The following is a 26,614-nucleotide window of genomic DNA, read 5'->3' as shown; positions in this document are numbered from 1 at the left end:
GCTCCGATCCTGAACTCCTCTCCCTCACCCGGCCCTGACAGGCAGCAGAGGGCAGCAGGGCCTGGCAGAGAGGCTGCTGCGGAGAGAGGGAAAGCAATGAATGAATGGAGAGACAGATGGGATCCGTTTTTCCTGCTGTCAAGGCAGGCGGAGGGCCGGCGACACACAGCACTGTGCTCAGGGACAGCTGGTGACAGCTGTGCTGGGGGATGGAGAAGCAGAGACCTCTGCAGACCCAGACCCAAATCCTACATCCAGACCTCAAACCTAGACCCAGACACAGACTCTAAACGCAACCCTACCCCACAAATCCCGACTCAGATCTAGACCCCATCCCCAGACACCAAACCCAGCCAGGGCCCCCAAATCCACTCCAAAGCCCCCAAGTCCTGGCTTCCAGATCCAGACCCAGATTTAGATCCTAGACCTGACCCCGATCCCAAAACCAGACCCAGACTCCAGACCCTAACCTAGCAGCCACCCCTAGCCCCCCGGTATTGACCACGGCACTGCTGCTGTGCCACTGCAGAGAAGGCTGTGGCTGTAGTTGCACAAGCGGACAAACACTTCTCAGGGGCGAGGAGAGGCCCCCGCAGCCCGGCCGAGGGGCTGGGGCAGGAGCCAGGGGTTGAACACGGCACCGTCGGACCCTGGGATGCACCGCGGGGCCGGCTCTGAGCACAGATCAGAGCTCTGGATTTGTGCTGGGCACCACCTCAGGGCTGGGCGCGATTACTGCGATCCCCGTCAGGGCTCACCCCGAGTCCGGGGCCGCTCTCAGCGCCGAGGGGCTCCGGGCTGCCCTCAGCCACGCCCAGCGCGGGCCCCGCCGAGCTGGCTCTGCGCATGCGCAGCCCCAGCAGGCAGCACGACCCACGGCGTACACTGGGGGCGGTGCTGAGCTCCCATTGGTTCACACGACCGTCACTCAAGCGACCGGGGCAGCTCCCATTGGCTTGGGCTGGGAGGGCGGGAAGGCTGAAGCGGAGCTCGCGCTCTCCGTTCTCCGGGTCGAGCCCTCGCTGTGTGACGCCTTTACACATGCGCACAGCAGGGGGCGGGAAAGGGAGCCCCGCGCTGCGCTGCAGCTCGCGCCGGAATTGGCTGCTAGGCACGCGAGTGCGCTGCTCGCGTTCTCATTGGCTGTCGGGGCGCGCATGCGTGCTGACATCTGCGGTCAGACGCGCAGCGAGGCTCGGTGGGACGTGACCTGTCGCGGCGGAGCCCTGAGGGCGCGGCCGGCCGTAGGAACCGGTTCCGCCCCCTTGGTGTGCCGACCTCCGGTGTGCCGCTGTCTCCGGGCCGGTTCTGCCGTCGCCGCTGCTCCGCCGGGTCCCGCTGCAGCAGCCACTCCGCTCCGCGCGGTGGCGCCGCCGTGGGGGACATTTCCCCTCCCCTATTGCAGATCACGTGACCAGCGTCGCGTCGCACGTGACCGGCGGGCGGCGCATGCGCAGTGCGGCGGGGGCGGTGCAGGCGGGCGGTGCTGAGGGCGGAGGCGGCGGCGGCGGCCGGAGCGGGGCCGGGCTGGGCCGTGTTGGGCCGGCGCGAAATGGCGGACAGGTTCTCCCGCTTCAACGAGGACAGGGACTTCCAGGTACTTCTCTCGCGCCGCCCCGCGCAGCCGTGGCCTCTCAGGCCGGCCTCCACCGCTTTCCCCCCTCCACTCTGGGGCTTTGTGTGCGGGCCCGGCGCTGCGCCGCGGCGGGGAGCGGCACAGAGGGGAACGCGGGGGGTCGGGGCAGCCTGTCAAGATGGCCCGCGGCCGAGGAGAGCGGCCTGGGCACGGGGGCAGCGGGCGGAGTGTTATGACGGCGGCGGCGTGGGGCCGACCCCGCGGAGCGTCCGGCGGGGGAGGACGGTGAGGGCATCAATCCTCCACCAGCGATGGGACCGACCATCCCCCGTGAGGGCTTGGGCCCCTCCCCGCTGAGGGAAGCAGCCCCCCGATGGGGGGATCGCCCACCCCCCGGTGAGGGCTCGGATCATTTCCCCCGAGACCCGCACCTCGCCGTCCGAGCATCCGCCAGCGACCCCTTCTCTGTGGAAAACGCCTCTATCTTCTCACACCCGGCCCCCCCGCCAAAACATCAGTATTTCAACGTAATGAACGCCACTGATGGTGTTTGAAAGGGGGTTTAAATAAACAATGGGAAAATTAACGTTGACTCATTAAGCTTGAACAATGGCATGTTGTTCTCTGACTTCAGCCCGAGAGAGTCTCGGGGTTAGAAAGGAAAACAAAAGGAGCGAGGATAACGCTGCTGGAGGAGAGCTGTGGATGAGCTGTTCTGTGGGTCCTTGTTTTGGGAGTTTGGCGTTGGAATGGTGCTGTTCATCCGCACTCGGGCCTTTCACCCAAAGACCTGGGAGGTTTTTTCTAATGTGGAGCTTGCGTAATTCTGCTTAATCTGGCATTAAGGTGCCGTCTTGGAATCAGCCAGGACATCCAGGAGTAACTATCCAGTGTTGCTTCTGGATATTATAAGGGGTGCACACTTCAAAAACAGTTACTCAGCTGTGTTAGAAACACACAAGAAAATAAATACCAACATTGTGTGCAATGTTGGCATCACTTGCTCTGAGGATGGAGGTTTGGCTCCTGCCAAAGCCCCACACATGGGCTCGTTTGCATCCTTCATTTCCTTCAGTGAAGAAATGAGCCATAGTTAACACTGAAATAGTCTGATTTGGCTTTGACGTTTGTGTTTCAGGAGGTGGAGCAAGCCACATCTTGGGCTTGAAAACACATTTCTCACAATCCTTTGGTAAGGGAGAGCTGGGGAACCTGAACCAAGTTAGGTACTGTGGCTGTGCCTGGGGAATAAGTGAGCTCTGCAATCGTCCACATTTGCCTTTGGGTGTCCTCATTCCTGTCCCTTTGTGGGGAAACCCCATGGCAAGAAAAATAATTGTAGTGGCAAAACCTGTTACTGTGTCATGGCTTTAGGCACGCAGGGGAAACGTGTGGTGATGTCAGGGAGGAAACTCGGCTCCATTACCTGATCCTGAGATCTTGGAAGCTGCTGAGTATGCCTGGGGACAATAACTCAAGTCACAACCCTGTGTCCCCTTGACTTTCAAAAAGGGCACTGTTCTAAATTGGGATTTATCTGTGCTAAATGCCAGGCTTTCCTTGTCCTTTCCATAGACTAGAGTGAAAAATAAAAGTATAAGGTTTGATTTTATGCAAGGGTCACTGCTTTGTTCTTGCCTGCCTGAAAATATGCCAGGGAGAAGAGAGACATTTTATTTTGTGTTAAAGCTTCCTGTGAGGGAAAAGTGGAATCGCTCCCCTGGGAAGAGCAGTTTGGAGCTGTGGAGGACTGAAGGTGAAAACAATGAGCTGTGGAAGAGATGATCCGAGGGGGACTGGGGCAAGGTCACACTCAATTTTGGGAGCTCAAGGGCCTGTGCACCTACCCTGACAGCTGGTAGTTTTTCCAAAGTATATTGATGGAGGAAAGCTTTTTGATGAAGAAGAGGGAAAAATAAGGTTCAAAGTCACTTTCAGAGAGGACTTGAATTTTCTTCTCTGTACTGAGACAGAGATTGCTTGAGCTGTGACATGGGTGTGGAATACAGGAAATGCTTGCTGTGCTGGGTATTTACAGGGCTGCTGTGGCCATAGGTAAAAATACACGTGCCTCTAGAAAATTCTGGTCTGCAAATATAGCAAAACCAGGAGTGTTTCTGAGGGTGTTAGGGATGCCCTTTTCACACAGTTGTAGTTCTTTGGCAGGTGAAATTTCTGTCCTTGACTCTAGATGTGATCCCATGTCCCTTTCAGGCTGGTGAGTCCCAGGGAGCATGGCCAGAGGAAGACAGGCTCTAAAATTACACAGCTTGATCAGGGATGGATGCAGTGTGGGGAGGGAGTCTGTGCAGAGCTCTCACATTTTGTTCTGGAGTGATCTACTTGTGGTCTCGAAGTGAAAGGATGTGCAGCAGTTTGGAAAAAGGGAGAGAAACAAAAGGTTGGGAGTAAAGAGTATAGGTCAAAGGGACCTTTTAACTGTTTGAAAGAAAGGCAGATATCTTGGGATTAGTGATGTGGCTAATGGAAAAGTCACTGGATGAAAAAAAGCATTTCAGAGTTCTCATTATTGTTATCAGCTGCCTTTCTGGAGAGAAGCTGGAAAGAGTCTGGGTTGGGAGGATCAGTTTGGCAAGAGTGCAAGCTGAGCACTGTAGGCAGGGGAGAGCTGGCAGTGCAGGGTTAGCAGAGGTGATCCTCGGGTTTCTGAGCTTCTGATATGCTGGAGAAAAGTGGATTAAAGGTGAGAGCTTCTGGGAGCTGTTCTTCCCTCCTCTGTGACTGACTGAGGAAAGATCAGTGCTATCAGGAGAGGCAGGAATGGAAACACAGCACTGCAGGAAAATCAGGAAGGAAATACCTGAAATCATCTGAGAAAGAGAAGGTATCCATGGTCTGAAGTGCATGGAAAGGTGCAGAGGGAAGAAGGGGTTTTGGGCAGAGGGATCAGCTGAGAACTGGAGAGGTAAGAGGGAGTGAGGGATCTTCTCATAGCTGCAGCCACAGTGATGTGATGGACATGAAGAGAGCTGCAGAGGGAGTGATGCTCCTCCCAGGGAGCCATGTGGAAATGAATGACTTGTGTAAGGATGAGAAAGTCAAATATCCCTAAGGAGGAAGGTTATGGTGTAGAGGGAGAGGAAAAAGATTGTATACACTGAAATTGTTGCAACTCCTCTCTGTGTTTCGGTGGAAGGAGCCTTGAAACTGAGGGTGATTTGGAAGTTGAAATTGTCAAAGGAGCTGGAATGGCACTGGAGGATGCCACTGCAGTGAGCTGATTGGGCAGCACTTGGGTTTTTCCTCACAGGATTGTTGTGCTGTTGCTGTGCTCTGTAGCTTTAGAAGCCACACTAGAGGTTAGATCTTCTCTTTTTGCTTTAAGCTCCAAAACCATAGAGAAACTTGAAAAGCCCCTGGTTTTGAGTGTATTTTGCAGGTTCTGAACCTGAGGGCAGTTCCATAGAAAGGCCTTGGGCTGTGCTCTGCCTGTCATGGGGATCTTTCCCTTACCAGGCCAGCACAGGGCTTCATTTGGGAGCCTTAGACAGGGAAATGGATTTAATGGAGGAGAAGGGGTATCCCGGACCTTCCTTCTCTTGTCTCTCTTCTAGGCTCTGCAATGGCTCCCCAAATAAATCCTAACCTTTTTTCATTTTCCATCCAAGAGGTTATTTTTGGGTTTCTGGCAAGCTTAGTTCTTGGGGTGAAGAACTGGGGAGCTTGTCTGTCACAGGCTCTGTCACTTGTCTGTGCCACTGTCCTTTGGACTGATGGGCTTCCCTGACAGAGACAATTGGGAACCACCACAACTTTGAGGAGTTCTGAACAATAGCTATAGATGATGCTAACAGAATATTGTTGGAGCATTAATGAAAGCTGTATGAGCATATGAGACTACTGCAATAAGTAAATATATATTTATAGTGCTATTTTTGCATTTACAATGATTTTATTCAGATCAGGTGTGCAAGCTCAAAGAATAAATATTGTGGCTGTCTCTCTTGCTGAAATCCAGTGGAGCTCCCACTTACTCCCAGATGTTCAGAAAATGTTTTCTTGCTGCATTTTTCTCCTTTTCATTGTTGAAGCAGAAATATTACCAGCCATATGTGTCTATGTGTACAATAATTTCCTCTTCCTACGTACATTGCACTTACTGGCATCATTAGCCAGACGGAACACAGGCTGTTCTGTCTCTTGGTTTTTTGGTGTTGTGTAGTCTGTGCAAAGGAATAACACTTCCACCCAGCAGGAAGAACCATGCCTGGTTTTCCCTGCTGGGTAGAAGTGTGACCAGTCTGAATCTCAGCTCGGGTATTCCTGCTAATTCCAAGAAGATAGGTGTTTTTTTTCTTTCCCTCCACAAAGGATTTGAAGAGCTAAGCCAGCACATCACTGTGCTTCTGGCCCTGTCCGCTTCCAGCAGGTTGAGCTGAGCGCTGCTGGCAGGGGGATTTTATGCTTTTTAATTGGCAGAATGTCAGGGATAAGTTCTGTTCCCAAGCAGCTTAGACAGTGTTTTAGTGGACAGCTGGGCCAGCAGCGAGGAGGTTTAGAATCCATCCCTAATGAGTGTGGTCGTGGCTGCAGCTTCACTTCACTTCCCAGGTGCTGCCTAAGGGAAGTGCATTTGATTTTCATGTCCTTCAGCAGGCCCAGCTGCTTGGGGCAGTGTGACACTGGGAGCTGATGCCTGTGCTCTGTGCTGCAGAGAGATAAAGAGGGTCATTTTCTCTGACTGCCTTTACTAATTGGGAAAAGAAAAGCTTAATGTGGGGGAACAAGGATTGGAATCTCTGCAAAATCTGCTATGCTGAGCTTTCAACAGATCCAAGATCCTGGGGTGTGAGTTTGCCTTTGGCGGGAGCCAATGCCTGTGCCTTTTCCATTGAGCGTTTTCTAACTGAAGAATTAATCTGAGTTTTTAGAAGATCTATTAAAATTGTTTAGAGGTCTTAATTTATAATTTGATAAATATATAATTTGATATTTAAATTTAATTTTAGATATATAATTTGATAAATATATAATTTTGTGTGGGCCCAGCACAGGATTAATACAGCTCTTACCTCCTTGGCAGGGCATTCTGACCTCTCAGTTGAGCAAAGTAGGAACAGCAGAACTGTAACTGACTTTTTTTTTAACCTCCCTGTGTGAGTGAGGAGGGGGGGAAAAGTCATGGGGAAAATGTGTTCTAAAGTAGATCAAGTAGTATTGGTTCCAGTTTTAGAACATCACAGTAGGGTCTGAACTTCAGTGTGGATTTCTGGGACTCATGTGAAATAATTTTCTACAGACCTTTCCTGTCTTGGTTGTGCCTTCCCCGAGTCTGTGTTGATGATCTCCATTGCCGAGGCCAAGTGAATGGGAAAGGAAAAACTTTATCCTCCAATCCCACCAAGCCATGGCTGAGCTACCTCAGTTTCTTCTGAGTCACCCCCTCTAAGACAAAACCCACCCTCTAACCAGGCTCCTGCTGTGTTGGAACGGGGAGCTTCAGGAGTTCATCTCATAAAAAGCATTGCTGCAGTTCTAGGGCAGCACTTCCTCACTTGACAGAAGCTTTTCTCCTACCACATGATTTTAAAGTAATTCTTGCTACTTTCTCCCTTCAGGCAGCTGTATGGGCAATTCATTTGAGATTTTGGCCATTCACAGTTTTAAAGCCCCAAGTTAATATTAGGGTGCTGGCTTTAAGTATCCACGTATCACTTAGGTTTCCTATCCCATTGCTTGACCCAGTTCTGAGTTCAGGAGTTTGTGTTTGGCTGCAGTATCTCTCCCTTGAAGACAACTGGTGATGTGGAACATTTTCCTTTGTAGATTGTTCTGGTAGTTTAGCCATTGAAAGGTACATTTTCCTTAATTTTTCTTCTAGATTTTCTTTATTTTCAGCTTTTAGCTGAGCTTTATGTCCTTCTATGCCAAAGCACTCATTATTACTTTGTGTCCTTTTACGTGAAGGCATATACAGCATTTCTGCTCAATTTTAGCTACTTCTGAGAGTCTTAATGGCTCTGAATTCTGTTACTGTTCTCCTTTTGTGTTGTTACAGCTTTCTGCATCCTAAATTGACCACACTTGTGATTAGAAAACTTGCTCAGAGGAGTCTAGAGCAAACTCTTACCTGGTATAACATACTGAGATAAACATCTATTTACTGTTTTTTTCATATTGCTGTTCCTTTGTTGCACACTCTTGGACTGTATTTTTATCCTTTCTGCTACCGTGTTGCGTGAGGAGGTTTTAACTGGGATTTCTCAGCCTGCTGGGTGCAGCCCTGTGCTGTGGCTGTGTTTGTACAGGGCTCTGTGAAAGCAGAGGTGTTAGGGAGGTGAAGCCACTTTTACACGGGTCAGGTTGCTCTGTACAAACACGTCCTCACTGTTGCTCCCTCTTTGTTGGGCTGCCTGATCTGCAGACTGAGCTGGCAGGTGCTCTGTTTCCTCTGGTCATTGATAACAGTATTGAATGGAGTTTGAATCCTGTTAACGTGCTCCTGAGGGAGATTTTCTGTGAGATTTTGGTTTAGAAACATTTCTTTATTAAATCAGACACTGTAGTAAGAAAGAAAAGGCAGATAATATTACGGAAGCTTGGAAGTTTATAGTGGTAAATAGATTACACCCTAAATATTACATGATTAACACCCTGTCCCACAAGGGGCACCCACCTGTCCCACCCTGTACTGTCTGCTGTGGTCACACATGGAAGGGGTGGCACCCAGAGGGCCCTGGACAGGCTGGAGAGGTTGGTTGGTGTGAACCTCATGAAGTTCAGCAGGGACAAATGCACGGTCCTGCGCCTGGGTCAGGTCAGTTCCAAGCACAAATCCAGGCTGGGTGAGAACTGATTGGAAGGAGCTCTGAGAAGGACAAGGGGTATTGTTTGATGAGAAATTCAGCGACTCAGCTGTGTGTGCTGGCAGCCCAGGAACCAACTGTGAGCAGCAGGTGAGGGGGGAATTCTGCCCTGCTCAGGTGAGACCCCACCTGCAGAGCTGCCTCCAGCCCTGGGGTGCCAGAACAGGAAGGGTGTGGAGCTGCTGGAGTGAGTCCAGAGGAGGCTGCAGAGATCCTCTGAGAGCTCTGGAGCCCCTCTGCTCTCAGGCTGGGAGAGCTGGGGCTGTTCATCTGGAAAAGAGGAGGCTCCAGGGAGACCTCAGAGCCCCTTCCAGGGCCTGAAGGGGTCCAGGAGAGCTGGAGAGGGACAGGACAAGGAGAAATGGCTTCCCACTGACAAAGAACAGGGTTAGATGGAATACTGGGAAGGAATTCCTCCCTGTGAGGATGGTGAGGCCCTGGCAAAGGTTGCCCAGAGAAACTGAGGCTGCCCCATCCCTGGAAGTGTCCAAGGTCAGGTGGAGCAGGCTGGGCTAGTGGAAGGTGTCCTGTCCATCCCCTGCAGTGGATGGAACAAGATCATCTTGAAGATCCTTCCCCACCCATCCCCTTCCATGATTGTTTGGTTGTTTGAAGGTCCTGGTTAGCCATGAAGATGTTGGGTGCTAGAAGCTGCAGCAGCTTCTGCATCAATGCATATTAAAAATGGCAAAGAGAAAATTGGGTGAGTGCAGCCAGTGCTGGCTTTTGGGCACAGCTTGCTGAAGGACTGCAGAGCATCCCTCGTGTGCTGGAACAGATCCACAGCTGGTGTTGGTGCGGCAGAAGGAATCTGAAAGACATGAAATTGTTCTTGTTTGGTGCCAAAGTATGCAAAGCAGAGAACTGCCTCTGGCTCCCACTCCTTGTGTGGTACAAGCTGTTTATCTCTGAACTGTAGAACATGTTTTTATTTGGATAGCTCTAAGTGGGTATTTATATGCATGTTTTCCTGGTTTAAACCTCTTGACCCATGACTGGTCTTAAATGTGTTCTGCTGAGTGGGTTTTCAGTGTTTTTTGACTTAGCAGGAAGAGTTTTGTCAAAATTAATTTTTAGTTTGGTAAACAAAAGGTGCCATCAAATTCTCAATGTGCAATTCCAAGGTGCTTCTTTCAAACCTTGGCAATTTAAATTCATCTCCGAGTCTCAAGTGATTGCTTTTGTTGTATTGACTTGAGAGGATTTTCCTGTTAAGTACTCTCAGAATAATTGATGTGTGTGTCTGCTGAAAATGAGGTTTTGCTGCAGCTTTCACAAGATGTTGACTGTAAATATTCAGCTGTTTCTGGGGGTGTGCAGATGTGCCATGTCCCTCCTTCCCACTTGTATTGCAGGGGAAGGTCTGGGAAAGCGATTCTTAACGTGTGAAGGGCAGTGAGAACATGTTGTTTGGGAAGGCTTCACCTCTGTGTTGCTAGGAAAGACTCTGATTTATTTTTTTTGTGTCTTTACAGACACTACAGGGAACAACAGGAAAAAGGATGATTTTGTTTTGGGAAGCATTAACAAAGGCTTTTCAGGTGCCAATACAATGTTGCTTTTGTATTGCTTTTTACAGCTTTGAAAACCCATCTGGCCTTTAAAATTATCCAAGAAAGTTTCCAGGATTGGATGGAGCCATCTCCTAGGTGCATGTTGGTCTTAAAAATATATTTTTTTTCTGGGTGCATAATGAATATTAAAAAAAAACAATACTGTAAGCTACACTTTCTTGGAGTTGTTTTTGAGTTCTTTGGATGGATTTCTAAACATCAACATGGTTGTCTGCATCAATTACGTTTTGGAGCCTTTCCATGGTATAGAGTCATCAGGCCCTGCTGAGCTGCAAAGGGCAGCATGAATTACTGCTGTGATCTGCAGTCAGCGTGCGTAGGGAGGTGTGGATCTTGCAGAGGTATTAGAAACCCGTCACATTTTGATTGTGTGTAATAAACACAATGATCAGTCATGGGGAGCTGCATTTGGGTTTAACACCTTCCTTCCCCCACTAGTCTTGGCTGAAATTTGCTGTGAGGTCAGTGGTGATATTGGTGATAGAGGCCCACAAATAAATCAGAGCACTGGCAGACCTTGGCACTGGTTTCCTCTTTCATCCATGCCTGGAATGAGTTTTTATCCTGCCTATCCCACATGTGCAACTGCAGCTGCAGGTGGTGGGTGTCTCACTCTCAGGCCACGTGCAGAGAAGTGAAACCGGCACGTCTGGAAACAGCTGCCTGAGCTGGAAAGGTTTGTCAAAAGAGAACTAAATACAAAATCAGATGAGTGTCGATGGTGGTTTGCCAAAATTCCTGGTCTTTGGGTTGGGCAAGAGGCTGGTGCTGTATCAGGGCTTAGCAGAGCAATTCCTGAGCCTCTTGGCCACTGTGCTGGTGCTGGACAGGCAGCATTCACCCAGGTGTCCTGGATGTGGGATGTTTGCAAGAGTGCTGGGAGCCAGTTTTGGGAAAAGTGGATGGATGTGAGGGTGCCTTATCGGTCTAAAGATTTCCTAACTGCTCCATCTCCTTTAAAAAAGAAAATTTCAATTTTAACAGGATATTCACTTCTGGAATCAGAGGGTTTTTTTCTCTGCTCTGTGGGGGTGCTGTGTGCGTGCAGGGAGGGAGGATTTGGCAAGATGGCATTTGCTCCCTTGTGCTCAGATGCTGCTCCAGTTCCCTGTGCTCAAACCTTGCATCTGTGCTGACCCGTCCCGGGAGGGCTGCAGGAAATGTCAGCTGTGCTTCCCAGCCTCGGGACCAAAACATTCCGGGATCTGCAGCTCATGTGGCCTGCCCTAGCTTTATCCACACTAGAAAATGGCCTTTTTTTCAGGGGAGACTCATTTCTCTTTTTGGATATTCCTGTGTCTCAGCTGCTGTTCTCAGCCTAATACCTGCAGGGCTTTTGGGAGTGGGTTTGGTTAAATGCTTTCAAGTGATACTGTGAATTTTGTGGCTTGACGTAATATTTTTGGAATTTAAGATTTATTGATTGAATTGATGGATAAGTAGAACATGAAGAAGGTGGTGCTGATTTGCTTTAATGTTTTAAAATTCCATTTTCTAAGGTAAATGCAATATAAATGTGATTTTTCTGAGTCATTTTCTGGTACTCTTCTAGGGCCAAACTGATTTTTGAATATCTGAGGAGCACACTGCACTCTTTTCAAGTGCAGTTAAGCAGTCATGATCATGCTGTGCTCTTTTCCAGTGCATTTAAGAAATAATAACAGTGAGTATAGGAAGGCTTTTCTGCAAAATTGCTTTCTTTAGATTGTTATTGGCGTGGTCTCACGAAGCAGAATTTCTGAGTGCCTTCCTGAGCCAGTCCTGAAATCCTGAAGGGACGTAAATAGATTGTTTCTGCTGTGACGTCTCAGCAGCTGCATTCTGCCCATTACCTCCCCAGCCGGCCCTGCTTTAATGCTCCCAGGCAGAGCCGCAGGGTTTTATGCCAGAATCTTTTCCTCTTTTGCTCCATTCACAGCGTTGAAGGCGTTGTCCCTGTGGTTGGAGCAGGCAGCGTTTTCCAATCCTAGGCTCTTGCTATCTGACTTGTGTTGGGCTTATAACTCACCTTATCTTCTCTGTTAATAACACCAGGCTGGTGTGATGGGGCTCTGCTGGAGCAGGAGCCCAAGGACAGCTGAGTGGAGGCGTCCTAAAAGGATCCCCCGCGCTCCCGACTCCATTGTCCCGCTCCTTTGTGTCCCTCTCCTGGCTCCCTGTGAGCTCCGTGTCCCCAGGTCTGGCCCAGCTGCTTGGGCTGGAGGCTGCCACATTTTCTTTGGGAATTACACATGGATAACTTAGGGCTGTTCATCAAAGAAACCACTCATTCCAGTCAGGAAAGGGCACTATATGGAATGTGTTCTGCTTGCTGACATATTAATATGCTCTGTGCTCAGGCGGATTGCACAGAGCAGTCCAGTAATTAATATCCAGGGAGGTCTAATGGGCCTAAAGGAGTTGAAGTGACTCATCCTTATTTTGTCATTGTGTTGGTGGTGCTTTAGGTGACTTAGAAATGCAGGCAGTGCTCATGACCCAGCTGGTTTTGGATACACCCTTTGGGGTGTGAGAAGGGAGGAGAGAGTGTATCTTCTTCTGCTTGTCATTGTGAACATGCTTTTAAAGGGTTCCTCCTCTGAGTGATTTCTGTGTGTCCCATGGGCTTTGTGGGTAACCCACCTTCCTGAAGAGGTGCTTCATGTAGAGGAGAGAGTGAATTCTGTGGTACTAAACTGTGATAAATGGGCTTTAGTCAACAATTCATTTCACTTGCATTGAGTGATTTATTTGCAACAGTTCTTGCCACTAAGGATTTTGGGATGAACATGTAATTAAATTCTTAAATTTTTTTTATGATGCTGACTGGGTTTGGTTACACTGCCACCATGTTTGGGACCTTGTACATAAGAAAGAAGCAGCAATGCTTTTCCCTGAGCTATTAACTTGAATTGTCTCAGGAAATGCAATAACTCCACTGGGTATGATCTGGGACAAAATGGCACAGGGCTCCAAAGTATTTACAGTCCAAAAAAGTGAGAACAAGAGTTGAAATCCTGCATGGAGGCAGCTTTTTTTCGGTTGATTTTTCAAATGCCATATTCAGTGTGTGAGGGCTCTAAGAAAGTTTGGCCAAGAGCTTCAAGCAAAGATCAAACAATGGGAAGAGTGGAGGAGAAAGCAGAGAACATGTGACTGTGAGTAACCAAAGTGGGTGGAGAGCCAAAGTTCAGATGATATTACACAAAAATTACAGAGCACAAACACATTGGCTCCTGGAGATGAATGCACAAGGAAGCCAAGTGGTGTGTGTGGTGTGTAATGAGAAGTGTTTGCATGCTGGAAGCTTGTCCCTGCTTCTCATGAAGTAGGAAAATATATTGAATTTCAGTGTGGTTGTAGGGAAGTGCCAGTGTGAGAGCAATAAATGCTGCTTAAGTGGAAGCCTCTCATCTTACTTGTTCTGCTGTTCCAGAGTGGATGGAGCAGTGTCTGTGAGAAAGGGACAGTGCTACACATCTTGTTTCACAAAGCAGAAGTGAGAGACCCTGATAAAAACAGCTGCAAAATGGAGGGGCAGACGATGAGGGGGAGGAGGGTGCTGCAGTCAGCCCCAAAATCCTTGTCCACTGGAGCAGGTGGAAGCTTTGCCATTAGCTTCTAGGGCTAGGAATTTACTGCATCTCTTTAACAGTCATACAGGAAGAAGGTTTGGGAATAGGTTTTGAGTAGTGCTGGGTTTAATGCTGCTGTTATTTCATTTCCTAGTATCCTTGGGGTTGAATCCAGGGGATTGAATTCTTCTTTTCACATGAAGGTTCCCTCTGAAGTGGGAAGAATCCCTCAAGTCTGCAGAAGACACAGTTCAAAAATCATACTGAAACATGGTCAGTGATCAGGATTCGCGTTTGCCAGAAATGTGTTCTCAACAGATCCAGCATTTAGGCTTTAATGGATTGTTGGATTTCTGTGTTAAAATATTTTGTGTTCTTCTGATCCGTTGTCTTAAGGTACAACAAAACAGAAATATTTTATGGATCCATTCAGTGCACCAGGTTGTAGGATTGGAAAAGAGGGAAACAGATGGAATTCCCCCCAGCTTGTTCCTTAGCTAGTTCCAGAGATGAAGAAGCAAAGGGACAGACTGTGCTGCCTCCAGCTGCAAGAGGCTGGGATCACAGTGAAGGCAAGCAGCATTGTCGTGGCCATAGCAATAGAACCACTTTTTTTCTTACCTGATTAAACCTCACTGGCCTGAACCCAAATAAATCTAACCTCACAATAACCATTGGACTGTCTGCTTGCCTTTTTCCAGGTTGAGCTGCTTTATGGTGGAAAGGAATTTTCCCTTTATCATTTATTCTAAATATTGATAAATAAAGAGCAGTCTCTGTGATGAATATTGATTTCAGCTCTGTTTGGAAAGTTTGTTGTTTTGAAGCCTTGAATTTCCAAGCCTGGAACAGCCTCCTGACCCAGGAGCAGGCTGGCAGCATTCCCATGGGGCCTGTTCCCTGTGCTCCATGGCCTCTTTCTGCCCAGGACTTCCAGCTGATATGCAGCACCTGCCTCTCTGGGAAGCTCCAGTTTTAGTATTGCAGCTGTTTGGACTAGGAACAAGTAGAGATCAAGTACATAATAAATCCCAAAGACTCTGAATATATAAAATAACCCCCAAAATACATGGAGTAGGTAGTGGTGGGATCACTTAGACATAAAGGCTTTGCTTGCCCTCTGATTCTCTGGCCGTGGCACAGGGAATGCTCAGCCTTTTGCATAGTTTCAGGGAGGAGATGTTTCAAGCACTGAAAAAGTGACTTGTGAAGCCTCAGATCAGCAAGGCATGCTGCCCTCGAACTGGGATTGACCCTTGCCTCGGTAAAAACAGCTTTCCCTGCCTTGGCAGGCAGCCCACCAGAGGAGCTGGCCAGGAGTATTTAGCTTTTCCAGGTAATTTAGTGGTGTGTGCTGAGCTACCTGCAGGCAGCGGGTGAAAGGAGGCGCAGGGACATGTCTGGGTTCATGCTGAGAGGGTTTCAGCTGTTGGTTAACTGAACATTTATGTGGGTTTAATGTTTTAATAGATGAAGTTTAGCAATGTGTTTGTGCCAGTGTTGGCAGCATGTACACTCCTGACTGCTCTGGTTCTCTCGTGCACAATTTTTTGGGAGGTTAGGCTGTCCCCCAACCACTGAGGCAGGTTTTTGGTGTGTTTAGGTGTGGGCTGCTGTACTCCTCACTCACAAAGTCTGAGTGTTGTTAGCTTTCCAAAGCAGCTCAACGACTGCTTGTGCATAGTAAGTTTGCCTTCAGCTTGCTCCTTGAAGGCTGTCCAAAAAAAACCAAAAAACCACAAAGAGTGGGAGTGGATTTCTGCCTGCAGATTAAACCCCAAATTTGCTCTGGAGAGGCCAGGGGAAAGACAATGCCTGGGAGCAGAGCATGGCCAAGGTGAATTTATCACCAGGACCTGCAGATGATAGATGGGCTGGAAGTTGGGGCTCCAGCATCAAAGCACCTTCTCTTGGCACCAGGTTTTAGTCAAGATGTTCCCTTGTAGATTTGCATTGCTGAATAGGAACACTCCTTCCAGAGGATTTTTGGAGGCTGGTGCCTGGCTTGTAATATTCCAACTGTCAGTCTGTTACAACTGCAGTTTGCTCTTTCGTGTGCTGGCTTCTGTTAGTTCTTGCAGAAGGAAAAGTTGGTATTGGTGGAAGGAGGAGGTTGACAACGTATTTCTCTTGGCAGCAGTGCTGCATGTTCCTGCTCCAAGGGATTGTGGAGCTGGGATGCAAATAGAACCTGCCAGGGGTTTGGTGTGCACAGAGAAACCTGAGGTTCCAGTGGCACTGCCAGGCCTGAGGGGGGAGTGGGGGTGACAGCCAAGGCTTGGCATCTCCTGGAGTTCCTGTGACACTGAGCAGGGCCTGGGAATGTAGGAGAGCCCACTGAAACCACCCCCTTCAGTGGCTTTTGGTCTCATCCCAGCTGCAGGAATCTCACTTCTTTTGCTTCTGAGTGTGCAGCTGGAAAGTCCAAGTGTTTCCTTTCCAGGTCTGTGCTGGTGGCGGTGGATGTGTTGCATCATGGACTTACTGAACAGCCAAATATGGTTCACCATGTTTGAAATCTCAGGAATTTATGGTTTTGGAAACCTCAAATTACGGCAGAGCTGCAGTGGAGGTGTTTGTTTTTCCTGAAATGGCCCTTCACTGGTGTGTACCAGCACCAACACTTGTTCTGGAGACCACAGATTGCCATTGCCTTCCTAGCTCAGGAACTTGCATGCTTAGTATCCACCCAAAAATGTGGGAAGATGCAGCTTTTGCAAGGGGGCTGGTGGTCAGCTGGCAGCTTCAGCTCGGGACTAAAGGCTGTGTGGTGTGTTGGGGGATGACTTCCATGGACAGATCACAGTTCAGATTTGTGGGAAGGGCTGCTCCACACCATGGACCATCATTGTCGGCACAGGGACAGGTTTCCCTTACCACTGTGGGGTTTTGTTTGGTTAAGGTGTACGAAATCAGATGTATCCCTCAAGCAAATTCCTGGTGCAGGGAAAGTCTTCTAGTGGTGGGGAACATCCCTTCCTGCTGCTTCTTGTCACGTATGTTTTCCATGCTGGCACTGGTACTTACGCTCAGTGTTTTCAGTGACTTTCTAAGAAAAAAAAATCCGGAAGTATTGTCATTGTAAATGTTTGATATTTTGCCAGCTTTAATAGTTAATGGTCGTCGTCAAATTGACTTAGTTTTTAGGTTTTTTTGTCCTTATAGTTGATACACTGAATTGTGCCTGTATTTAACAAGTTCATTTGTTAGCAGAATTATATGAAATGTAACACTGTAAGCAAACCTGTCTGGACACTAAACTGTTACAATTGTGTGCTGTGCTGTAGAACTGACCCTGGTTTTCTGTTGCAGGGCAATCACTTTGATCAGTATGAAGAGGGGCACCTGGAGATAGAGCAGGCATCTCTAGACAAGCCCATCGAATCGGTAAGGCCCCCCCTGATCAGCATCGTTCCCCCTGGAATTAGGCCGTGCTCGGATGATCCTTGATGTGAATGCAGACAAATCTGATAGCAGTGGGTGCCTTGTTGGCAGTGAGGGGTAATTGGTGGTAAACTGCATGCTGACCTTAAGTGGGCCTGGGATTTAATCTTGAAGTAGTCCTAAAACTAAAACCTGAAATTTGAGTTCAACATGATATTTCAGGAATTATTTAAAATAATACATTCATTCATAGAAATTTATTTTAAGTTTTTATGCTTTTCTTTGAAGAATTAGTTTAATTTAAGTGTGAACTTGATGGAATAGTATAGTAAAATACATTTTGATCCTTTTTAGTTTATATTTTTGGAAAAGTACTGGTGTATTTAAAGTGTTAGAATGACACCTGGCAGTATGGAGAGAGGGATCAGTGTTAGTCCAGCAGTCCTTCCCCACGGAGCTGAAACTGCCCTGAGCCTTCCTCTAAAGTTGCTTTACCTTGAGTTAGATGTGAAGATTCCTGCAATAAGATGGAAAAAGTAGAGTTTTTTTTTTAGTTTTAGTTTTTAAGCTTTTTGGAGCTTTTTAATTTTTCTCTTTGCAAAGCACCTTCTGCTGGTTTTAGGCACAACAGCTTGTTCAGCCTAAACTGGACCCACATTTGGCATTTAGCTTTAGCAAAGTTTCATTTGCAGTTTCCTTCAGAAACAAGAAAACTTACAGTGAATAATCAAGGGACATTTAGTGGTGTTCTGATTAAATCTAGATTTTTGTTAAGAAACTACTTGTCAAGTATTTCTTTTACCAATTAATTGAAGTTCTGTTAAAGTTTCTCCACCTTAGTCAGCCCCTAGAAAAACCAGTGTTAGCCAAAGCCCACTATATATTTTTGTTGGTGTGTAGGTTGGTGTTGTGTGTGTTTGTGTGTGTGTTAGATGTTTACCAAAAATTTATACAACTTGGGGTGTTCGACGTTTTTCTTCCGCAGCAGTTGGCCCATATTAGCTAAGCAGCCATGATCTGGTTTGTATTGCACGGTCTGCCTTTTTTAATTTCTTCTCTAGGGTTTCCTTTCCCCTTCTTATTTCTGTTCTTCTGGTCCAGTGAACACTGCATATAGTACCTACTGTCTTAATGTGCTGGCATGATGCTAGATTTAGGCATGGCAGTAATTGATGACGCATGAGATAATGCTGCAGAGATGGGAATTGGTATTCACTGTTCTCCTGAATACTTCAGTCTTACCTTGGGACATGGGGATTTGAATTAAAATGCCAAGCTGGATGGAAAGATAATGGGAAATACGTGTTGGTAGCCTACCCTGGGCCACACTGGAAATTAGCATTTCAAAATAATTCAAATGCTGCTTACAGACTAGACTGGTTACCTGATTTCCAAAAGTGCTTTCCCAAAGAGAGGAATCGAAGAGGTCAGAGATTACATCTCTGGTGTTCCAGAGGAAACAATGCCTATGGAAGTGTGTAAAGCATGAGCAGGTACCCTGGGCTCACGTAGGCTCACTGTGCAGCTCTCATCATCCACAGGAGTAATGCTTTCTGAAGTTTGATTAATGCTGAACTGCAGCAGAAAAAATAAATTAAATTAGGGCTTTAATATTTTATTCATGTATGTTTCTCACCATCCAAATGTCAGGATATTTTTAATCTTTACAACTCCTTGGTAGGTACAGTTCAACCTAATTGAAAACAGTTGGATGAAGAGGACAGAGAGACTAGCTTATTTTGGGAGGACAAAGAGTTAAAACCTCAACTTGTTCTTTAAAATCAAGTTTGTTCCACTCTTCTTTTGTATGAAATAAGAGAATCGCAGAATCACTAAGGTTGGAAAAGCCCTCTGAGCTCATTGAGTTCAGCCAATACCACAGTACTGCCAAGGCCACCCCAACCCATGTCCCCAAATGCCACATCCCCTTGGCCTGTGAACCTTGCCAGGGATGGTGACTCCAGCGCTTCCCAGGGCAGCTGTGCCAGTGTGCATCCCAGAATTTCCAAGATGTGGCTGCTGCACAGGATGGGGTTTTGGCTTCCTGAACAAACGTAGAGTCAGAAACAAGCTGGTCACTTCTGAGGTTTTACGTGGCCTTTGTAAAAATACATTGTTGATTCTTAAATTCCCCATCTGGGAAGCAGGAATTACTTTGTTGTGTTTCCTGACACCTGTGGAGGGGATTTTGCTTCCACTCTGTTAATGATCAGTGTGCTGTTTGAATTGGCAAATTACACACATCACCAAAAGGGACAATTTCCTTGGCAGAATTCAGTGGGGCCCCTCTGCTACAAGATACTTCACCAGGAAAGGAGTGTTCATTCTGCTTTTTTGGCTTTTTTTCCCCCCTTTAATTTTGTGCTGTTTGCTCACCCGGAACCAAATTGAGAGGGAAGGAGGAGAGGCAATCTGTGTTTTAGAACTACCACATACCTAAGTGTTTTCAATATTAACAAATCAGGTTTTAATCCTTAACCAGTTCTCTGTTAGCAATCCAACTGTCCTTTTCCAAGGAATCTGCTCAGAGTCATGAGTGAGCCTGTACTTCATGGTATGGAAGCAGTTTGAGTGATGAACATTCTGTGTTTATAACCGTGCAGATCAAAGTGCTTCCCAGTTAAAATGTCATCCTTTGGAATGAGGAGTGAATTAAGAATATTCCCATGAATGTGCTCCTTGCAGCTTCCCACATCTTAGTGACAGGAAGGTGCTCCAAAGCCTGCAGGTGTTTGGAGATGGGGGGAGGGTTTCCTGTGCCATGTCCCTGTGACAGTCCCCACTGATGTGACATCCATCTCTGCAGCATTATCTATTGAGAGGTGCTGACTGTACTGCTACAGCATGCAACTCAAAGGTGGCTGGAAAAATAGGTTTGGGAGTCTACAGATCATTACAATGTTGAAACGTGTCCTCAATTAGCTTACTGGTGGTGAAGTTCCTGTGGAAATCCTGCTGTGTACAGCTTGTTTAGGCCAAAGATGTCTGGACTGAAACATGCGACTCTAACCAGAGTACATTTATGGAAAACAGAGCTGCCAGGAGTTAGGGATGGATGTGGCCTGAACAAGTGCCAGCTGTTTTCCATTACTAAATTGAAGGAATTATTTCATATCAATGGACTCTTCAGAGCTACAAATACTGATACTGTTTTCCCCCCACAAGTAACATTTTTTCTTGTTGTGCTTTGAGAGATGCTGCACTTACACTGGCTGTTCATGTCAGTGCAATCACTGGTGTCCTTGAAAAATCAGAGCACTTCACCCTTTTTTCTAAATTCAAGAAGCTGCATGCATTTGTTTTGGGGCATTTTGAGTGCACTGAGTTCAGGTACTTGAATGGGAAGTCACAAATTATTGCAGCTTTAATAGAATCCAGATTTTCTTCACGTTAATTCCTTATCTCTACTTGTTTATTGAGTCTCTTTGCTGTGAATTCCTGGTTTTCCTCATCCCAGCAGTGCAGATGGAGTAGGAGACAGCAATAGACCCTTAGAGCCCCCAAGGAGCAGCCCTGTCCCCGTGCAGGCAGTGTCAGGGGTCGACCCACGCCGTCACCGCTGCAGGTTGGAGGCCAGACTGGGAATCACCCACTTATCCTGGAGCTTGTTAGTTTGTCCTTGTCCTAACTAACAAATGTCCTTTCCCCCTGTCTCTAATGCTGCTCGGTGCCACAAGGAGCGCCTTGAGCCCCCGTGTCAGGCTGCAGTCGGTGGTGCTTTGACACCAGGGGCTGTCACAGCCTGGCCGAGCTGGAGCCGGGGTTGTGGCACTGGAAATCTGTACGGATCTGTGGACTCCACTAGTTCCAAAGTGTCATTTGATGAGGCTGCTGATTTGACATTTAGCAGCAGCCATATGTGGACAGCGCTATAAATAATGTGCTTCTGGAAGCTGAATGGTGTAGCATTACTATTTGGCTTTTCTCTCTGGTCTTCATTGTGTCATCTGTAGTGAGCTCTAGGTTTTGTTTTGGGAATCTTTTCAACCTCTTGTTTGCATGGGTTCACCCAGTAGCATCAGATCCTTGCTTATAGATTCCTTCATACACAGTCAGCACAGCTTACAATCCACTCAAGAGAGGAATGGTTCCTGCCCGTACCAGGATGAGCGATGGGATCATGGGGATCTCATGAAAAACCTGTGCTAGGCAAAACTGCTGGTGTGGGTTACATCCCACAAGCATCATCAAAACCTTGGGCTTCTTCTACCCATCTTTTAATTGTAAGCAATTTTTTTTTCTCTATTGGCCAGGACCTTTATCCAAAATTTGTGCTGGGGATATCCTGCTCAGGAATCCTGATCCCCATGGAAAGCAAGCAAGGGCATCTTGTCAGGGCACAGGATGGGGAACTGGGGAGGCCAGTTAGAGCTGGTGGAGCCCGGTCACTTTGGATGAGGTTTTTCCAAAGCAGCTTACCCATCTCTGGGAAGGTCTGGTGGACCCAAGGCCTTGCATTTCCTACACCTTTGGAAATGTTCTGCTTTGTCATTAGAGCAGAGCTCTCCATCGGTGCTGCTCAGCTCCATAGCTGGTGGTGTCCCACCCAGAGCTGCTGAGCCTTTCTCCCTGCATGGAGCATCCCACAGCCTGTGCCCACATGGTCCAGGAGAGCTCCCTTGCTCACCCAAACACCTCTTGGGAGACTTATTTTGGCTGCTTCAATAATTTTATTGCGGCTGTAACACAAGAAGTTGCCAAACAGCAAAGGAAGAAAGTGAGGAGACTCATGCCAGCCCAGAAATGAGGGGTGTCCTAAGGCTGTGATGTTTCTGTGGATCACTGCAGCTCTTCTGTAGGAAAACTGCTGTAGTGTGAGGATAGTCTGTTCAAAAGGAATGACAGCTCTTGACATGCACAGGAAGCTTGCTGTGAAAAGCCCCATCTCTTCTGTATGAAAGTAGCTGTACTTTTACAGAACTTTCAATTAAAAATGCGCTTCAAAAAAAGCAGTCAGCTGTTGCAACATTTGTTGTCCCATGTCCCATTTGGGTCCCCAGTATCCCTGGCTACTCCCTAGGCTCTGCAGACAGGCTCTCACCTGGGATCAAGCAAGCCTGGCCTAATTTAATTTTTAAGGCAGCATTTGTACTGAAGAGCAGTTCTGTCAGTCTGCCTCTGTCAGAGGTCTGGGTTAACCTTTGGAAAAGGAGGGAGGAGCTGAACGTGGCCAGAAAGGAGCAAAGTGATGGCCAGGTCCTAATTCAAATGTTAATTTTAAATTATTAAAGTTGTTCCCCTTATTGAGTGCAACAGAAGATGCTCCATTTCAGTTGAGTAGGATCTAAAATTAAGGAGTAGTTCCACTGCATAAACAAACGGAAAAGTTTGTGGCGGGGAGATCTCTCCTTCCTGGGAACTGAGACAGGGCAATGTTCAGGCATAATTCCAATTTATGTCAAACAACTTGGGACCATCCTCTTGAGTGGGTCTGTAAAAGTGGTGCTAATGTGTATAACCTTTCTAAATTTTTCTTTTTCCCTTTAACATTTGTTTCCCCCTTCACTGTCAGTCACAACACACCGCTCTTGAATCTCCCAGCTGGTCTTGACTTGTTGAATTTATTTTATGCTTTCACTCTTCTTTAATAAATACATTACTTGCAAGCAGTGAATTGAAAACAAAGCAAAAGAAAAAAACTACCATTAGTGATTGGACAGTTTCTTACTTTGTGTTACATTTAACTGTTCTTTTGACAGCCCAGTTTTTAAAGCCAGGTTCGTATGGAAATGCTTTCACTCCACTTGCACTGCTTTTGGAATAGCGTTCTGCTTCATCTGTCTTTATTTTAGTGCATTCATAACACACACAGTCAGCACAATGTCTCATCTCCACTTGGCCAAGACTGCAAAGTACTCCTTGTCCTTTGGATTTTTTTTTTTCTTCTTTTTGGAAGACGCAGCCATTTTTGTCAGCACCGGCTTTTAGATTGAGTGATCCTTTGGCAGGGTCAGGCAATCAGTGCCTTATCCCAAACATATCCCAAGCTGCAGCCCCTCTCTGCCAGGACAGGGCACTCTGTGCCCATTGGGGTTGGCCTGCCCAGGTGTGCCTGCAGGTAAGTTTTCCTGTCTTCCCAACAGCCAGCCTTCTCCATGGTGCTTGTGGTGGGGATCCATCCTTGTTTATTTTTACCTTTTTTTTTTTTTTTTTTTCTGTTTAACCTTTTATCCTAGAAGTTTCTTTATGTCTCCTGTTTATTTTTTTTTTCCCACATAGCCCTAATTATGTCCTGGGGCAGAGCCGGTAGTGTGGGAAAAATTTACATTACCCTTTGGGAAATACAGGAATACAAAATATCTGACTTTACTAGGATATCAGAAAAAAAAATCCAAAATTTATACTTGATAACATCTTTTTGAGGAGAAATGTATTCATGCAGCCAATATCTTTGGGAAGGTTGTGCTTTTCAAGCTGATTCACCAAAGTTGTGCAAACCCTGTGGTCATTTTCTTCACTGTGAAGTGACAAAACCTACTGTGATTTCTTTTAATGACTGTTACTTAATTAAATAAACCTGCACCATATAGATATAACTATCTTTTAGGATTCCATGTACCACTCAGTGTTCTGGAGTCACATCCTGTTATAATTCAGGATATTTCTCTGATACCTTGGGTTGTGGTTTGCCTGATGATAATTAATAATCAGCAAGTTCATATCTGATTTTGATTTTGTTTTTTTGTGATTAGAAGGTGAACATGGTCCCAGCCAAGAGTCCTTCTCTGAGGAGCTGGTCACTGCTTGTAACTGGGTGAAGTGGTCACTGAGGGTGAGCTGGCAGATTGAGATGGTTCAAGGGTGCTGTGAGTGTTCTGCTCTTTGTCTGGGGGCAGGAATCTTGCATAAAACATAACAATTTCCACACTGAGCCCTGCTCAGCCCCATTGCCAAAAGCTGACACTTAATTGCTGCGTCAGTACTTTTCTAGCTATTCCAAAATAGCTCTTTTTTTAGGAAGATGAGACATTATGCTTATTGTTTCCCCTACATGCACTAATGGTTCCTTGCTGTTAACTTATTGCTAGGCCTGTTTCATTCTAACATCTTAGTATTTTTGTTAGTTTACATGTGAAATGCATCACCCAGTCTGTGCTTGAGCTCATTTTATTTAATTGATTTTTTTTTTTTTTTGTTTTACTAACCTCACTGTTTTTTCAGTTTAATATTGGCTGCATGCTAGTTTATATATATACATATATAAAAAAAAACCCAATCAAGTCTAGCCTGGATTTTGCTCTGATTGTGTTTTGGTTTCTAGTGGTGGGGCAGTCTTGCACTTACAACTTACTCAGTATTATAAAAGCCTGACACACAAACAAAATGACTAAACACATTGTAGATTTTCTTTACAAAAAAAATCTTAAGTGGTGCTGTCTAGGTGATGGATATGATTGTATAAATAGCTTGATTTTATGCTTTTTACTGTCAATTTTTATTGGTACACTTTATTTTCTCCCACATTGCTTTTTATTTTTATTATTATTTTATTTCTTTTAAACGTGATGCACAAAAGTTGCCCAGCACACCATCAGAAAGTGACCGTCCCCAATCCCCATCCCCCTGGAAAAATTCTAGCCAGCAATTTTTGACATTTGTCTTTCCCTTTATTGGGCATATATTGCCTTTTCAGTAGCATTTTTTTGCATGCATATATATGTAGAAAAATCTCTTGCTCATCACATGTTTAAATGTCAGCGGGAAGGGAAGAATATATTATTGGAATATTTTTGGTTTGTTTTCTCTGTTCTGTCTGTCAGGATAATATTGGACATCGCTTACTCCAGAAACATGGGTGGAAGCTGGGCCAGGGATTGGGAAAGTCACTGCAGGGTAAGTCCAGTCCCTTGTGTCTGAAACCTTCAACTGCAGCCTCAGCCTTTAACAAAATTATTTCTGCTTTTTGTTCCTAGATTAGATTTTCTTTCCATTATTGATATATCCAAACGAATGTACTGCTGAGTTTTGTATGTTTGCAAGTGAAAGTTACTGCCTCACTTGTTGGTGCAGGTTAGAGCTGTGTGTGTGGTGGATGTGAGAGTCAGTGTGGAGGGAGGACGATTCACTTTCCATTGTGCTGATGTTTTGGTATTAAAAGAATTAAAGGTTTGAGGTAGTTCCTATGATTTGTCAGTGCTCACTGGGGTCAGAAGCCATTGGAAGGCCAGGAAAGGGCCCACTGAAGATGGAAAATGGTGGCAGAGGTTCTGTGGATGAGTGTGGCTCACTCCTGGTTTCTCCACATGACTGTCACAGGTTGGATTTATTCCTGTTCCCAGCAGTTTGTCAGGGATTAGCAAATCTCACTGGGACACCAAAGTGCTGGTTGAACCAGCACACACCAGACCTTGCTGGCATGAGCCTAAGTTCTTCCTGTGACAATAAACCCCATTTCTGTAGAAACTGTGGAAGCATTTGAAGCTCAGGTGTGTCCTGAGCCCCTCAATAACTTACTCATGTTCCCATGCCAATAGTCTGAAGACCTGGGATCTTGTAATCCATCTTCCATGAGTGAGACCGTTAGAGATGGGGGTGTCTGTGCTATGGAGGACTGTGCAGAGGTAATGAGTTCTCCAAACTCTGGGAATGCTTATTAATCCCTTGGACTAAGGCTCTCTAACCTCTCAGGCAGGACTGCCTTGCTGGTTAATGCTTCTGGCTTTTTCTAACCTGGTTTCATTGGAGTTCTCTAGTTGATGCATGGCACTCTCCAGTCCTCTCACGTCCCTGCTGGGCCAGACCTCAGGCAGGGTTGTAGCTGTCACCTCTGGGCCTTTCCTTTGGCACGTGGGATGTGTGGAACTCGATGTGATCTCTCTTTTGGGTGTCCTGTATTGCTCTGTGTGTCACCAGTGTGGGAACACGGTCTTGAAAGTAGGAAAAGCCTTTTCTCAGCCCTGTGTGGATCCCAAGGCACAGCCTGGCCTGGGGTGCTGCAGGCTTAGATGTGATGGGGTGAACATGGATTATGGGACTAGGTCTGGAGTCAGGGCAGGGGGTGGTGGTGTCACCATGTCCCAAGGGCTGAGCAGGAATTTGCCCTTTGAGTCTTGTCCAGATTTAGATGTTCCCACTGTGCCTCGTGCTGCGCTGGAGCTGTTCTGGGTCTCTCACATATCATTGGAGCTCTGCTGATTGGGACTGTGTGGAAGCTACAGGCAAATTGTGGATGTGGGCTCTGAGGGCTTTCCTGTGCCTCCTGCAGGAACACAGGAGTAAAAATAACCCACCCAGTTTAACCCAGTTCAGTGCTGAAGCCTTCCTAATGTGGGCTATGGAGCATGTGCAGGAATTTCAGCCCTTTTGGAAGGGAGAAGTGCCCTGTCCACCTGCCAGCCAACTTCTCCAGAGGTCTGGGCAGGCTAAGGATGTGGGAGGGAGGCTGCTGCAGCTCCAGCTTTTCTCCTCCGAGTTCTCAGCAGCCAGAACCTGTGCCTGTGGCATTGGTGATGATTGTGTTGGGAGTGTTTAATTCGTTATCCAGTGACCTTTCTGCATGAATCTTAGATTGGCACAAAAATCCAAATATAAAATGTCAGGAAGGAGACATTTGCATCCAGTTTTAATCTTATTCTAGGAGTTTGAAGAGTGAAGTAATTTGATGTGCAGTGAGAAGGGAAGAGCAGAACAGAAGTCCTTCTCCTCTTCCACACTCCCTTGTTCAGGAAAGACCAGGAGAGTTTTCTAAAGAGATGTAGG

General features: G+C 46.6%; 1 protein-coding gene across 7 annotated transcripts in view; it reads left to right on the top strand.

Annotated features, from left to right (window-relative positions):
- The first annotated feature begins 1,179 nt into the window (after positions 1 to 1,179).
- The window catches only part of GPATCH8 (G-patch domain containing 8), a 55,811-nt gene continuing 30,376 nt past the window's right edge, over positions 1,180 to 26,614 (top strand). For 2 of the 7 annotated variants that reach the window (XM_023942375.2, XM_023942377.2), the window contains exons 1-4: positions 16,838 to 16,918; positions 17,901 to 17,935; positions 22,615 to 22,632; positions 24,676 to 24,748. Coding sequence is in view for 2 of the 7 variants with exons in the window: in XM_086864198.1 (XP_086720324.1) it covers positions 1,553 to 1,597; positions 16,844 to 16,918; positions 24,676 to 24,748 (193 nt within the window). In the remaining 5 variants the exon portion in view is untranslated. Of the gene's footprint in view, positions 1,598 to 16,837; positions 16,919 to 17,900; positions 17,936 to 22,614; positions 22,633 to 24,675; positions 24,749 to 25,389; positions 25,477 to 26,614 lie in introns of those variants that run through there. The other 5 variants (XM_086864200.1, XM_086864198.1, XM_086864202.1 and 2 more) reach the window with 5 other exon arrangements.

The sequence above is a fragment of the Cyanistes caeruleus genome, chromosome 27 (genome assembly GCF_971803275.1).
Source record: "Cyanistes caeruleus chromosome 27, bCyaCae1.hap1.1, whole genome shotgun sequence".
NCBI classification, from domain to species: Eukaryota; Metazoa; Chordata; class Aves; order Passeriformes; family Paridae; genus Cyanistes; species Cyanistes caeruleus.
Note: the sequence above shows the minus strand (reverse complement) of the source record. Positions and strands in the feature narration are given on the sequence as shown.